The sequence below is a fragment of the Egretta garzetta genome, unplaced genomic scaffold (genome assembly GCF_000687185.1).
Source record: "Egretta garzetta isolate BGI_Z169 unplaced genomic scaffold, ASM68718v1 scaffold156, whole genome shotgun sequence".
NCBI lineage: Eukaryota > Metazoa > Chordata > Aves > Pelecaniformes > Ardeidae > Egretta > Egretta garzetta.
The window spans coordinates 606,577-622,164 of record NW_009260125.1 but is presented as its reverse complement, the minus strand read 5'-3'; the positions used below and the strand labels follow the sequence as shown (position 1 = coordinate 622,164).

At 40.0% G+C, this 15,588-nt stretch overlaps 1 protein-coding gene across 1 annotated transcript in view; it reads right to left on the bottom strand.

The window, feature by feature from the left end:
- MAGI2 (membrane associated guanylate kinase, WW and PDZ domain containing 2) overlaps positions 1-15,588 on the bottom strand; it is a gene marked incomplete at its 5' end in the record, with an annotated part of 532,170 nt that overhangs the window by 29,234 nt on the left and 487,348 nt on the right. Inside the window, 2 exon segments of the mRNA XM_035896847.1 lie at positions 12,820-12,963; positions 14,630-14,870. Of these exon segments, the coding sequence (XP_035752740.1) occupies positions 12,820-12,963; positions 14,630-14,870 (385 nt within the window).

The following is a 15,588-nucleotide window of genomic DNA, read 5'->3' as shown; positions in this document are numbered from 1 at the left end:
TGACCCAATGGCATTTGATAAAGAGAATGCTCCTCTACTATATTCTTACATTGTGCAAGCACAAAGTAAGCACTGAATCCTTCTCCCCCCTCCCTCCCCCCGCCCCCCAATGCTTTTAAAGTTGAATATTAATGATTTAAATGTAATTATGAAAGTAGTTTGTGTGCATGGGAAATGCCTCTTAAAAAAATCTGTCTCAGTTCAAGTTAATTCAGATGCTCCATCCATGTGTAAGAACAACTGAGCTATAAAATTGGGCAGAATGTTTTCTGGCAATAATGAGAAGATAATATTCCTAAGGAGTGTTTAAGTGACATCACTATTGATAGGTTAATTAGAAAGCAAACAGTAAAGCTTCTCTGAATCATTGGAATAAAGTGCTTCTAGTACATGTGAGTTCAGTCTTTGTTCTGGCCACATTTTACAGTAATTATTACTTGTCTTGTTTAAAAAAGCCAACCATACATACAAACAGAATTTCAGAAGCAGGCTAAATCAGAAGGAAATATACATATATCTTTAATGTAGTAAATAGGTTTTTCCTCGCTCAAACGTACTTTTAAACTACTGATGATAGCCTTGTGTACGTTTGCCTCTGTCAGTGCGTAAGGAACAGTCTCTAAGCAGGTGTATAGTTCCCGGTTGCCCGAAATGAAATTAATTGTGTATGCACATTTTCATTCTATGTTAAATGAGGAAATCTAATGATAAAAGCAGCCTCAAATGATTTGTGCAGAGGGCATTTCTGTCTGTCATTTTATTAATGCATTTTATAATTAAACCTCAGGAAAGAGACTAATTACACTTAATTCCTTTTATATGTGCATTCTATTTTTATAACTCAAACATTTTTTGCATATTATTTGTTGCTGTTGTTATTGTTAATGAGTCTAAAAGGCTGAGAGATTGTCTGCACTTGGAGACCAAATAGCAACTCCAGAATATCTATTTTGGTGAATTTCCAAGTACTGCCAGGCCCTAATATCATTGCCTGGGGTTAGGCATAGGCTGGATATCTGCTGTGCAAATTTCCTTGTGGCAGAGAATTTGTACTGCCTGGAAATCCCAGGTGTAATGTGTGGCCTGAGCGAAGTTATGGGATGTTTCTAGCCTTGGACTCCTTCCAGTGCATTTTAGGTATGTGAGCTTGGGTGTCTCAGTAAGAGACATGGCATTTCTCTTCGGAGGAATTACACTAACGTAACCCATGTCACTTTTGAAGCAACCAGCCATGAAGGTTTAGAGACACAAGCTCTTTTTTTCTGTGGCCAACCAGCTGTTTAAGCAGCTGTGGCTTCTTACCGCTAGAACTGCCTGACTCCTTGTTCCCACAGAAAGCCGCTCCTGCCTCCTCCCCAAAAGAGGAGGGCACGCTGCGGGGAGGAGGGGGGTCACAGGACATGGATTGGGCCGGTGCAGAGGCCGCAGTGGCTTTCACACCACTCCTCGGCAGGTGCTCTAGCTTTTTTTCTTTTCACTTTTTCACCTCTTCCTGAGACAGGGAGAAACATTAGCAGTGCTGTTACAGAAAGAGAGCTTGGAAAGTCAAAATGTGCATGACTGAGTGTCTGCGGGGAATGGGGAGTGCAGGAGAGAGAAATGGGGTTTGCAGTAGTGGGTGGCTAGCAAACAGCAAAGTGGTCTTCTGGTACTACAGAGACCTGATTTCTTCTGCAGCATTGTTGCAAAATAACCCATGTATATGTGAATTAAAGGTGTCAAAGATAAAAGGAAAATTCATTATCTTACTGGAGTTAATTGATATACCATTACTTTTTTTAAATAGAGCTAGGGTGACTCAGTGTAGCATAATGTAATATTAATAGCATGCACTTCACCACTGCAATCATGGATGGGAACCAGTAGAGACTGTTAAAAAGGAAGATGAAAATTTTCTGGTATCTTCTTGATGGCCTCAGGCAGTTCCCATTAGGCAAAAGCAAAGCAAATTCAAGATTTGACAAACCGATTTTATAGATCCCACATAGAAGCCTGGGTATGAATGATCATGGAGACTGCTTCATCCAAAGTTGCATCCAAACAGCAAAAGAGAAAAGAACATAACCTCTGACAAATTAAACATAAACCCACAAAAATATTTTGAGGAGGAAAACTGCTAAATTGTAAGAGCTAAGAATATGCTTTCAAACATACCAGAGGTGAGAAGCCTGCCAGAGAACCCAGATCTTGAAAGATAGTTTGGATGCAAGGTAGAAAAGACTGCAGAGAAAAGTTAGACAAATTGTTTGCATCAATGGTTGCAGCAAAACTCCTGCAGAGGGTCTGCTCGCCACAGGGGTGAGTCTGAGCTGACTGCAACAGCAGCGTCGGTGGCAAAGATTTTAGAACAAACTGATGAAAGGGGTAGTAAGAAACCACCAGAAGTAGGTGGCATTCATCCGTGACTCTAAAGGAATTTGGATATGAAGCTGAACTAGTAACTACAGGATGTAATCTACTGCCGAAATCAGTAAGTTGCTGAGTAGCAGAGGAATGGGAAGTGGCAAGTGTGACATCTGTCTTTAAGGGCAGTCCTGCAAAGTAACTGAGCGCATCTCATGTTCAATTGAGCAGAGGGAAGGAAGCAATAAGGATGGTGAGGGTTAGTTGGCACATGGATAATGATGATACAGTGGGGAAGAGTCAGTGTGGCTGTGGCAGAGGGAAGCCATTCCTCACAGATCCATGGCAGGTCCCTGGAGCTGTCAATGACTATATAGATAAATGTGATCTGGTTAGTATACTGACATTTTCAGAAAGCTTTTAACGGTAAAGCCTTCAGTAAAGGCTCTGCTGTGGGATGAGAAAGATAGGGTCTTCTAGGGAAGAGATTAAATTCTAGGAAAAAAATGATTTAAATAAGTGGTCAATTTTCACAATCAAAAGACCTTACCATAGTGAGTATTCTGTTCTGCATATTTGTAAATGGTATGGTGAAGAGGTTGAAGATTGGGGTGATAAGATTTGCAGGCAACACAATACCATGCAGGACTGTCAAATCTAAATTTAAAGTTAAAAGCTGTAAACAGGTAGCACAATACTGTGTGTTAAAGCAGCAGGTGAAATTCAGCGGTGCTAAGTGCTAAGCGCTAAGTACGGTACGTGTGGAAAATTGCACACACAGTCACTCTAAATTAACCATCACCCCAGAAGAGGCAGATCTCGTAGGCCTGTGGCTAGCCTACTGAAAATGCCAGCCCAGTCAAAAAACCAAACAGAATATTAATTGTTAGAGAAAGAACAGAGAATAAAGGAGAAACCATCATTTAGGAGCACCAATATCTTGAAAATGACAGATTGTTCTGGTGCTTCCATCTCCAAATAAACATGATTGACTGAGAAATGGTTTGGAGGGGGCCAATAAGGCTGGTCAAGGGTAAAGAACAGCTCCCTTATGAGACAAGGTGGAATTGACTGGTAAGCTTCAGTGGGAAAAAGGTAGATATGATGTAGGTCAATAGAATAAGGAATGATGCAGAGGTTGAGGAAGAAATCACAAGATTATTATGTTGTAGCTGCAAACAAAATAAAGATTTTTTTTTTAAATAATGCAAGCATTTAGCTTTGGAATATATTGATATAGTGTATCAGGAATGTCAAAAGCAGAGTGAATTCAACTAAATGGTTAAAAGATAGTCCTAGATACTAAATATGAAAATTCCAGCATAGAGAAATCTGTTAACTGCTGATTGCCAGGGGCTTGGATGTTGTTACACCCAGTGAAGTATCATTTCATACTTGTCCTATATTCCTTTCCCAGGCATCCTCTACTTGGATGCATCCTACTCCTTGTTGGAGTGAGGGTACTGGGCTGGGTGGGCCTTAGGAATGGGTCTAATGTCTGTATCCTTTTACCTTTGTAGGTGATCTATCCCAGTTTCTGCTTGTCGCAGTTTGGGAAAACACAAGAGAGAGGCTGCCTCTGTCATTCCTGTTGCTGGACAAAATGTTTCAGTTATCAGAGCAGCACCATGTGGTGTACTCATTTTTTTCTAGCATTCTTGATTCTTAACTTTTTAAGAGCTAATCAACTTTTTAGACCTGAAAACCTTTATAAATCTTCCCTGAAATACAGATTTAAATATGGTGCCTGCCTGCCGACTGAGTATTTTACTCTTCAAATTTCATACTAAGCCATTTGTAGCACGATTATTAACTTGTTCTTTTTCTTAGCTGGCTTGAAGGATTTTGCTATTGGGCATAGAGTTACAAGGATGCTTTGAATGCATTGGATTGAGTACATTTTTTGCAAGAATGTTGTTAATTAAATGTGTGAGAGAAATATTCTTTCTCCTTACCTTTCTGCAAACAAATTCTAAAAGCAATACACATTTTTTTTTTTTTTGAGAAATGCTGAATAATAGTTCATCTACAGTTAATTCACTCGATTTATTAAGCTTTTACACTGTCAAAATATACACAGGATCCCCGAGGACCTCAGTTTGCATTTCTTTGTTGTACAGACACAAGAATGTTGATCAGCTTTATGTCTGCATGTCAATATATTCTTCCTTGAGTTCTGCCAGTTACACTAGCCTGGCATTGAGCTCCTCTTGCCACAGGCTGGCATACAGCTCATATGCTCGAGTATCCCAGCTGAATTCCAAGAGTTCAAATCAATCACACCCAGTCTCACTACAAGTGAGATTGGACAGTGATGTATGTAGTAGGGAATTGGTGTGTGAATGAGATTACCCCAAAGGGACATGCAATTCGGTGAGAAAGCATAGCTAACATCCTCCTGTACCATTCAGATAGATCACAAATCACAGAATAAATGGATGGGACTAAAAATATCTTTGTCTTTGTGCTCCATTGTAATGACAGTGTTGACATTCCCTGAATACTTACTATGAAGGTAAGATTTATATTACAGCATAAAGTAAGCCAGGTATGCTGGAGGTTTTAAGAGTAAGTGCTACTTATGTAGAAAAGATTGGCTACTTAACTGACATGAATCACTCTGTAGGCATTTGTCTTTCAGATGGGTGCACAAGACCTCAGTCAAACAGAGGCTGGTGGAGCACTGTATGCTCCTGAAATGTTCTTCTGTCCCTTATGTGCGGGCATAAAGTCAGTATTTTATATCTAAATGTCAGTGACTTTTCAGTGGGGTTTCTGATGGCCTTCTCAAGCCCTCTCATGTCAAGCACTCAGCCGCTGACTCCCTACTGCTCCCAGAGCACCACCTGGGGAAGACCTCTTTGGCTGTTAGGACCTACCACTGCTCCTGCTTTTATGCTCTCTGTGACCAGAGTAAACTTGCAAGAGGCTTTTGGGCAGCAATAATTAAGGATTATACTAGCCGATTCTTGGTTTATTTTTGGAGACAATGATTGCCTTAAATGTTTGTAAGAAAGTCATGACTGATCAAGCCATTCTTGCCTTCTTCCCATTTCCTTACTGCAGCTTTCTTGGCTGCTTAAAGAAACGTCAGTATCTGCCATTTACTACCTCTACTGTGTGACAACTGCTTGCCTCCTACTTTTAATACTTTTTGCTCTAATCATAGTCAAGCTGAGCTGAGCTACTTCTTGTTTCCTGTACTTACTGACTGCAACCTCAGCTGTATTCCACTGCAGACCCTTTGATGTGGGGTTAACCAATGATGGAGCATCCCAAACAGAAACTCTATTCTTCATTTGCAAGAAATCTAGGAAAGGGTCTATACCAGGGAGGAGCCAGTGCACTTTGTGGGGTCCTCATAGCAACATGCTCTTAAAGATTTCCATTTACTGTAGAGTCAGAAATTGTTCATTCTTTCTTTTGAGCTTTTATCAGATAGTGTCAGACAGGAAACAGTCCTGTTAACAATCAGTGCTTTTTCATATTTACCCCTTTCCTTTGGCAATAGGATTACCAAAAAAATGAGATAACACTGCAGAGACTCTGTTCTGGAGGGACTGGAGAAATGTAGCAGTAATGCATGGAGAGTGGAATCACAAAGACTAGGGGAAGGTCCCTGTGTGTGAAGCTAAAAAAGAACCGTGTGTCATTTCTGGTACAAAATTTGGCTGAGGAATAGGAATCTCACAAAACAGTATATGTGGCAGCCCAGCCATTTCTGCTTGGATTTTTTTCTTCTCTGAGATGCAAGAAAACAGTTACTAAAAATACATTTTTAAAAAAATGATGATACTTTACACATGATGATATGGGCTTAAAAGAAGTGTCTGTGGAAACCTTATTATGTTCAAGCCTCAGACAGGGAATGATGCCTTAATTGGTGGAAATGGATTACTTTGATCTTTTAAAAACCTAGAAATCAAGGTCTGCTAAAAACAGATACAGTGATAAAGTGACTAGATGAACACCAAGTTAAATGTGTGTAACAACAAGCAATCAAGGAAGCTGAAATGGAAAAATCCAGTGATGAACACAGAAGAAAAAGACTTCTGCTTTGCATGGTATAAAAGCCTTTCCAGACACTGTAGGGACATAATTAACTAAAGCTGCTCTAAACTTTGCCTGCTTTTCAGCTCTGCCCATCTATCCGCTGAACCCAAAATAGCTCAAGTGATTTCTGGGTGCCTGACTTGAGACGTTCAGGAGTGTCCTGCTCCAGGGAGATAGGTTCATATTCCCTTGTTAAACTCCACTGTTACACACTTTACAGAGCCCAGATAGATAGCTGCCTACATGCTGCCTATTCCTTTGAGAAACCTGGAGAGTTAGTCTTGATCCTAATTGATTTGTCCCGCGTGACACAGTTAGCAATAGCCAACTATTACACGACACCCTACTGTTTAGAAGCCTGGCCTCTAGGCTTTTCAATGGGGACTTAAAATTATGCCTCCTATGGCTCAAGAGAGGGCTTTAAACCAGGTTATGAGTTTCATAGGCACTCTGTACCTTTTATTGCAAACACAAATGCACAAGTCGTGTTGTCAGAAGGAAAAAAAACCCAAGAAGTTGCCTGACCTTGTACTCAGGACACTTACAATGGGGAAAATGTCAGTTTTGAATGCTGTCAAATGCTCATACATGGGTTTTGACAGCAGTGTCAAATGTAATGCATATGCCTTCCATGATTTGAAATTTTAGTTCTGTTTCCTTCCAAATAAGAGGCAGGGTCCCTCTTGTCTGCCTGCTGTTTTTGACCCTTGGCTCCTGAATACTAAATTATCTTTTTTTTGCTAGGAATAATTCCAGGTGTAGGCGGATGAAGCTTCCTGAATAACAACATTCCTGAATAACAATTATTGTCATGGGAAAGGATGAAATACACAAATCTTGCTAGTTTGCAGAATGCCATGAACCTGTCCCCAGCACAGGTTGGTTACTGTTGTGAGTCTCACTGTGCTGCTCACTCAGCAACCTAGGACAGACCAGGCAAGGCCCCACAAATTCCTATGCAACAATAGCACAGAAGCTCATCATTTACACTGTTGGAGCTTCCTGTCCCTTGTGCCTGTTTTTATCTCCAGCTGTGTACAACTGAAACAAAGAGGGGCACAGACTGCAGGAAAAACAACAAACAGGAAAAAGGATTGAAGAGTCAAAGGAGGACTGCAAAGCACGAAAGATAGAAAATTCTGCAGTGCCTGTATTTCAGATGTGTGTTCTGCAAATGTGTAAGAAAAATCTACAAAAGAGTGAGAAAAATAGTGTAGTAGTAAGAGATATGAGGAAGCTAGAGATAGGACTAACTGGTGTACATGGACTGAGAAAAATGAGTTGACAAGACAATGAAACTAGAAATGTCAGAGATGAGAAGTATGACTTTCGCGGAAGATGTGAAAAAAAGGATGTAATTCACAAAGTGACAAAATGACACAGATGCACGTTGTGTATAAAAAAGCACATTTCGCCCTCATTCTTCATGAATTTCACATTCACTAAACCCATTTGTGCAAGATACTCTGTATCTCTGCAGCCCTCAACCACAGGCTCTTTGTTTGATGCTGGTTTCAATAAACATGCTGGCTGCAGGAGATATCATTCAAGGCAGTAAGAGATCTGTTGATCATATCTCACATGCCTAGCAAACGCTATGACCATCCTTAACAATTCTCCTGAGAGCAGTCAGTAGTTCCCCAACAGGGAAGGGATAGAGATCTGCAGGCAGAGCTCTGCTGATCATTGCCCTCAATGTGAGAGAAGAATAAAATGTGAGTTATCGTGAGCCTTATCTAAATAGACCTGTAAAATTGTTGCCAGTAGTGTCTGAATCTTCAAAGGCTGTGGGGACTGTGCTCTACACTGGCTGTGTTAGGTCCCTCATTTCTGGTGACTGATTCAACTCAGTGCTACTATCACTGATAGCATGTGCGTCATATTCTTGCCCTACTCTGAGACTAGGCCTTGCAGCCTTATTTTCCAACATCGCCATCACCAACTAGTTTCCAATTTTTTTCCTGATGTTAGGATTACTGGAGAAATGGAGTCCTGATGTGCTCAGACACGGAGCACAGACATGGTCCTATTCAATCCTTTTTTTCCATGGTATGGACAGAGTCTTATGTTTCTGGTACTCCCTCATCCTGAAGCAGAAAGGAGAGTGGGGATACATTTTTAGAACTCTGAGCTCTCAGCAAGTCTATCTGCCATTTAAAGTTTTGGATAAACGTGTTTTCTATTATAGCCTTTTTCTTAGATCTAATGAAACTTTGTTACTCCTAATTTGTAGGATATCTTGTTCTTTGTGAAAATTCACTTAATTTACTGGAAGTATTTTGAGTCGCATGTTTCAAGTTCTGTAAACCTTTGTTATGGTAAGCTTCTCAGAATTAACTGTTGTAGCTTGCTCTCTGCTCAGCTGTCGGAATTAAGAGGGATCTGTATTTACTTCCAGTGCAGTGATGAGGTTCCCCCCTGCAGAGGTCTTTGTAATGAATCTCCATATGTCTTATCCATGAATTGCAGCAAAATCCTGCCAAAGTCAATTGTGGTATATGACCTGACATATGGTTTTATACGAAGTAACACAATTATGTCTGTGGCTCTCCAACACTGGTTGAGAATATTTTACCAACCATGCAGGCAGGGGACACATGTGAAGAAACACTTCTTCCTGTAGACTTCTGGATCCTTTGATGGCATTTCCTTCCCACGTCTAGAGACAGGTGAATCCAAGTTAAACTAGGATGTATGCTTGGGCTTTCTGCAGAAGCAGAGTCTATGAGCCCAAATAAAAGTCTCGGTGCATATAAAAGTGCCACGGCTAAGAACGGTGTAATAAGCCTGTGAAAGTTTTAAAACCATTTTTAAGGGAATAATTAGTTGAACATTAAGACATAATGCAGTGTCTGTACAGGCTAGCAGAAAGGAATCCTTGAGTAGAAAAGCAATATGCCAGTGAGACTGATGAACTCTGTACGACATCAACTCACTAGACTTTCACCTTTCCAGTTCGCAGAACAATTCAACAGAAAATCAAAGTAGAAAGCTCCATCAGTCATGAAGGGAGATTAAAGACTATTTTAGATCCTGTAATCCTAAAATGGGTGTTCCTCAGTGGATTTGTTTCCAATAAAAACACAAAGCGCTTAGCACGCCATTCCTAGTGGGAAGGAAGACCAGGACTTCTGATAGGAAATGGTGATGTGATAACAAACTTCATTAAAACTTTTCCCCCCTTCCATCAATCTTTTCAAATCCACACAGTTCTGACAGGGACAGTGGAAGACCATCACTTCCAGTTCCTGCTCTGTGAGTCCGTTCTCTCATCTGATTCCAAGTTCAACTGGAGCTCATAATAGCCTGAAGAACAAACTGAAAGTGTCATAAGGATGCCCCAATTTTGGTGTCACTTTCTTCATGTTGTTTCACTGTGGCCTTTTTGTTCAACTTCTCTTTGCTCCTTTGTATTCCTTACATGCTTACCTTCCTTAGTAATGCATCTACTCTGTTTTCTTTTAAAAGAGAGAGTTCCATACCAGTTCTTTATTTACATAATATCTTAGCTCTTACTTCTTTAAATTTATATTCTGCATCTGTAATGCGCACTTTTACATGCATTTAGACCTCAGAATCCTTGAAAGTGATGACAAGACTTTCACGTCTTATAGCACCTGTCCAAGTGGAATGTAGCTGTTGGGCTCATCCCATCACTATGGTTTTGCAGTGCCCACTAACAGAGTACAACATACAGATTTTGACTTGCCTGTCTGGAGCTGTCTGCAGTTAGAGATTGCATTGCTTCAATTATACAAATTTATAAACCCACTACTATAGATGTAGCTCTATTGCTTTAAAGTACTTTATTTCTGTAAAGTAGGGAAATTTGTATCAATATGAATGTGCCTTTATCAGGGCTTTTGCTGGCTATAACTAAACTGATAACAAAATGTTATTTTGGAATACATTTAATTATTACACCTAAATGCTTTACAGGTAACATGTTTCATTATACGTTCTATTTTTTAAGAGTTTAGCTGGTTTAATTTTTGTTTTCTTGGCTTCATGAGTGGGAATAGAGGTGGACTTATATGCATTATTTCTTTCTACAAGAACGTTCTGCACCTTCTGTTCTCTGCTTCATGCTTTTCTGTAAGGCTTCAGTCAAATCAAAGAAGGCTGTTGAAGGAGGAGCAAACAGGAAGCAAAACCAATAACAGAGATAAGTAGATCATGAGAAGAACTATTAGCTGGAAAATGCCCCTGGTAAGATCCTACCACATAAGCATGGTTTACTATCCCCACTGCTGAAAGCCTAGGGTCAGAGAATCTGATCTTTAAAGATGATGATATGTGAAGTGAGAAGCACTGAACAGATTTTTGCATATTTTGCTATAGAGATGCATCTGTGAAACGGAGAGATGCAGAACTGCAGCAAGCAGGCTGGTGGTCCCAGCCAAGAAATGGGAATGTACCTGCATTATTGACAGCAGATGTAAACTTGGGAGAGGAGATATGGGTACAGAACTCTGCTTCCCTTGCACATCTTCCTATACAGTCTATTTCTTTCAGCAATTATTATTTTTTGTTTTGCTTTTCTATTTTTGTTTTGAAAAAGCTGTTTCTTGAGCTTCTGCTGTCCATCAGTTACAGGTCACTGGAGATAAAAGTCTCGCAAGTTCCAAACCCATTTGTGGCTGTTAGGTTAAAATGGCTGTTTAACAGGAGCATAAAACACAAGACTCAGTGACAAAGCTGGAGGGTAAAACTGATTCCAAAGAATGATGCTTTTAAAGGGCAGAAAAAAACCCCCAGTTACAGCTATCAGGCCAGAATAACACTTGGCTGTGTATTGTGGTCACATCAAGAAAAAAAGCTTTAAAATAAGTTATTTTCATTATAAGATACCATACTTTTCCTAGTGAAATTGAAAAAAGCTGTGTATTTGTGTAACACACTTTAGGTTATTCACAGAGTGGATAGTCTAAATTTATTCTGTGGTACTTGTTTATTCAAGTGATGCACACATTTTAATAGTTTAATTTTTTGCCTAATACAGCTTATTATTTGACATGAACCCTCTCTAAAGGCATTGTTCTTCTGTTGTTCTGTAACCTTAGCCATATGTTTCCAAGTATATGATTCCAGGTACAGCTTGCTTACAGCTTTTCATAGAATCATAGAATGTTTTGGGTTGGAAGGGACCCCTAGAGGTCATCTAGTCCAACTCCCCTGCAGGAGCAGGGACACCGCTAACCAGATCAGGTTGCTCAGAGCCCCATCCAACCTGGCCTTGAATGTTCCCAGGGATGGGGCCTCCACTACCTCTCTGAGCAACCTGTTTCAGTGTTTCACCACCCTCATTGTAAAGAATTTCTTCCTTATATCTAGTCTAAACCTACCCTGGTTTAGTTTAAAACCATTACCCCTTGTCATTAAGAACAACTGACTGTGATAGTGCTACAGTAAAGGAAAGGATGAACACACTCACCGGAGAAGATATTCTTCAGTTAAAGTTCTAGATGCTGCGTTAATTCACCTATATTTCACATAACAAATACTGTGGGAGTATTCCTCAGTTACCAGTTGCCTGCCTGGCTTCCTCATAACTGGGACTTCTTATGCCATTGCTCACTTATGCAAGCTCCCAGTGCCAATACTGTGCACTCCATGGTATGACTAAATGACTTCTAAAATTCTACAAAGTGGGCAAATTAAGAGTAATACGAAGCATCCTAAAACTCCTGAGTTATTTACAGATAGTCTCTGATGGCATATTAAGACCGATTAAACCCATCTATTTTTATTAGGTTATTTTTCCTTACACAGAACATGTATTTTTTTAATCATGGAATTTCTTAAGTGTGTGCTTTTAGATTCAGTATTTGGATGTGGTGTTACTACCGTTTCTATCAATACTGGGCTCGGATGCACTAAGACCTATTCAGACAAATAGTGACAACCGATCCCTACAAACAAGATTGAATAATATTGATAAGCAAACTTAGCAAATACTATGAAGACAACTTGATTAAATCAGTAAAATAACACAGACCAGGTCTTAGGTTTCGTAGCTATCACTTTGCTTTTGTGGTTAGAGAGATAACTGTTAATTATGCTGGTATTATTATCAATTATGTTAATTATGCTGATATTATTATCAAAGAAATATCAAACTTTTTGTCAGAGATTTTTAAGTTGCTTAGATATGAATGAAAGAATAAGGAGAAAAAACATATAACACAGTAAAAGCTTCTATCAACATCAAGCAATACATTTATTCCACAAAGAAACTGCACAGACCAACTATATGTTTCAAGTAACTTCTTCAGCTCTTCCAGGACAAAAAATTATATTGATTTTTTTGGCATTGGTATTCTTTAAAACCTGATCAGAGATGAAAAACCTGCTTTCTCATTGACCCTATCAGCAAACATATCTGTAAAGGCTGAAAAAATTGTTATAATACATTTTACTTACCCTCATCCTTCCATTTCTTATTGCTGGTCCATCTTCTGCTAACCTCAACACATACAAATCCATTTTGTACTCCCTTCCTCCTCGAATACTAAACCCAAACCCTTTGGCTCCTTTCTCCAAATCAACGGTGAAATAATCGAAGTCCTGTATAGACAAATACAAAATGAAAGAAAATTAACTATATGAGCGTCATGGTATACATTCAAGAAAACTTTAAAATACATCTCTTCAAAAGTGCATCTATCCAACTTATATAAGCAAAGGGACCTTCAAAGCATACTTCTGTACTGACAGACTTTGGTCTTTTCTGAAGACACTTTAGCAAAATGTAAATGTCTAAGTCTAAACCACCCTGAAAAGTCATCATCCAGCAGCTGCCTGGTACCAAAAGCTCTCTAGATGGTTTCCATATTCACCCTCAATACTTCCATGGTACCTGAGTATAAATGTCTATGCAGGAAGTGCTGATTTGGCAAGTGAGGAAGCAGATAGTTCCTGTATAAGCATCATCACAACTGAAAATTAGTAGGAGTGACACCTCCTAAATTCCTAGCAGAACTCAACAGGATCAGCAGGCTGGACTGCATGGAGTCACAAAGTACAGTAACTCTCATCACTTTGGTTAAAGCATGTGCCTTGAGGAGGAGGTGGGAAGTAGGAGCTTTGACCTTCCCCTTTCTGTGTCCTGCAGAGACCGAGATTCATCTTTCCAGTTTTGCCTTGGTGGACCCTAACTACCAGCCCCATAGAGGGGGCTGCTTTGTTGCTTCTGATCCATTGGCAGCCAAGATTGCAAGAGCCATGGGAGCAGAGGAAAAAAAGAAATTTTGAGTTGTGCAAACCAGTGCTTAGAGAATTAACTGGAGACAGTGAGAAACAGGCAGTCTAAGCATCTCTCTAGATGCTAAGAAGCCTCTTATAAGATATGTGCAGGGGAAATGGATTTGCTATTTAGATACTGAAATGCATAAAATTTTCAGGGTTCTCTGGATCCCATTTAAGAATTTGGATATTTTCATTGATATAGTTTATGTGTCTGGCTTTGAAAATATGGACATAGAAACCACCTATATATGGTTCTGGCATATAGTGTCTAGAAGTTTACATTCTCTTATTTATATTTCCTGACCTCTGTTTTTTTTCTGACTTTATATAAGGAGAAAGGAGGATTTTTTTGAAAGTCTGAACTTTGGGCTAAATCCTCAAACCTTCACAGCCGTCAGTATAAATATTTGGCATCAGCAGTGTCTTGTCCAGGGTAACATAACTCTTCATCTAAGGTTTATTTCTTCGAATTTGTAAGATCATGCCTGATGTCAAAGAAACTAGCTGCACAAGTAGTTTCTCCCCATTACCAACATACATGTAATTTTATCAGTCAGGATTCCCATCTATTTATTTATTTATTTATTCAGATTAGATAAAATCTTTGTTTTCAGCAGTGCTGTAGAAATGCAGTCAGAATGAAGTACATCCACTGTTTGAACTCTGTATTATGTTCCTAGGAACAAAAAAAATTCCTCTGCTGATGCAAAGGAAGCTTATTTTAGAACGTTTATTTTAACTCTCCAGTACCTTAAAAATAACATTTATTTAACATTATAGTCACACAATTATAAATGTAGTGTTATTTGACAGATCACATAGTTCTTCATTAATATTAATGCTTTTGGAGTAATTTCCTCTACGGAGAAATCGTAACTCAGAGTAAAAACAATCAAGGTGCCTTTTGCTTCTATAATGTCACCTTTTTTACCAATGTACATGACCTAATGCTTTCTCTTTAGGAGTGCCGTATTTCAGTTTGTACCTGGGGCTGCCTGTACTCTGACAGAGGGTACTGCCTGGTGTCGGGTGAGTGCTGCCTGTAATCTATCAAGGGCGGCTGCCTGTAGTCGAGAGGTGGTGGCTGCTGGTAATCCATCACCGGCGGATGCCTGTAGTCCAGCGGAGGCTGTCGGTAGTCCGTTGAGGACTGCCTGTAGTCTGTAAATGGAGGTTGCCGGATATCAGGTTTCACATCCTGTCTGGCTTTTACTTCTGACCTATAACTGAGAAAGGCAAAATGTCTTAGTTTCAGAAAGTTGCAAAACATTAAGAATATGCATTATGTGCAACATTGGGGAGTGAAAGCAAACTGCCCAACTGCAAAATTGCGTAAAACAAATTTTCACAAAGCAGCAAAAGTTTTGCAGGTAAATAGGATTATAGCATCATAGAATCATTTGATTGGAAAAAAACCCTTTAAGAACATTGAGTCTGACAGTACCTGTCCACCACCATGGACGTCATCTATTTGGACTTCTGCAAAGCCTTTGACACGGTCCCCCACAACATCCTTCTCTCTAAATTGGAGAGCTATGGATTTGATGGGTGGATAAGGAACTGGCTGGATGGTAGCATCCAGAGGGTAGTGGTCAATGGCTCGATGTCCAGATGGAGACCGGTAATGAGTGGTGTCCCTCAGGGGTCCGTACGGGGACCGGTGCTGTTTAATGTTTTCTTCAATGACTTAGACAGCGAGATCGAGTGCACCCTCAGCAAGTTTGCGGATGACCCCAAGCTGAGTGGTGCGGGTTGACACACCAGAAGGACGGGATGTCATTCAGAGAGACCTGGATAGGCTGGAGAGGTGGGCCTGTGTGAACCTCATGAGGTTCAACAAGGCCAAGTGCAAGGTCCTGCACCTGGGTCGGGGTAACCCTCGGTATCAATACAGGCTGGGGGAAGAAAGGATCAAGAACAGCCCTGCCGAGAGGGACTTGGGGG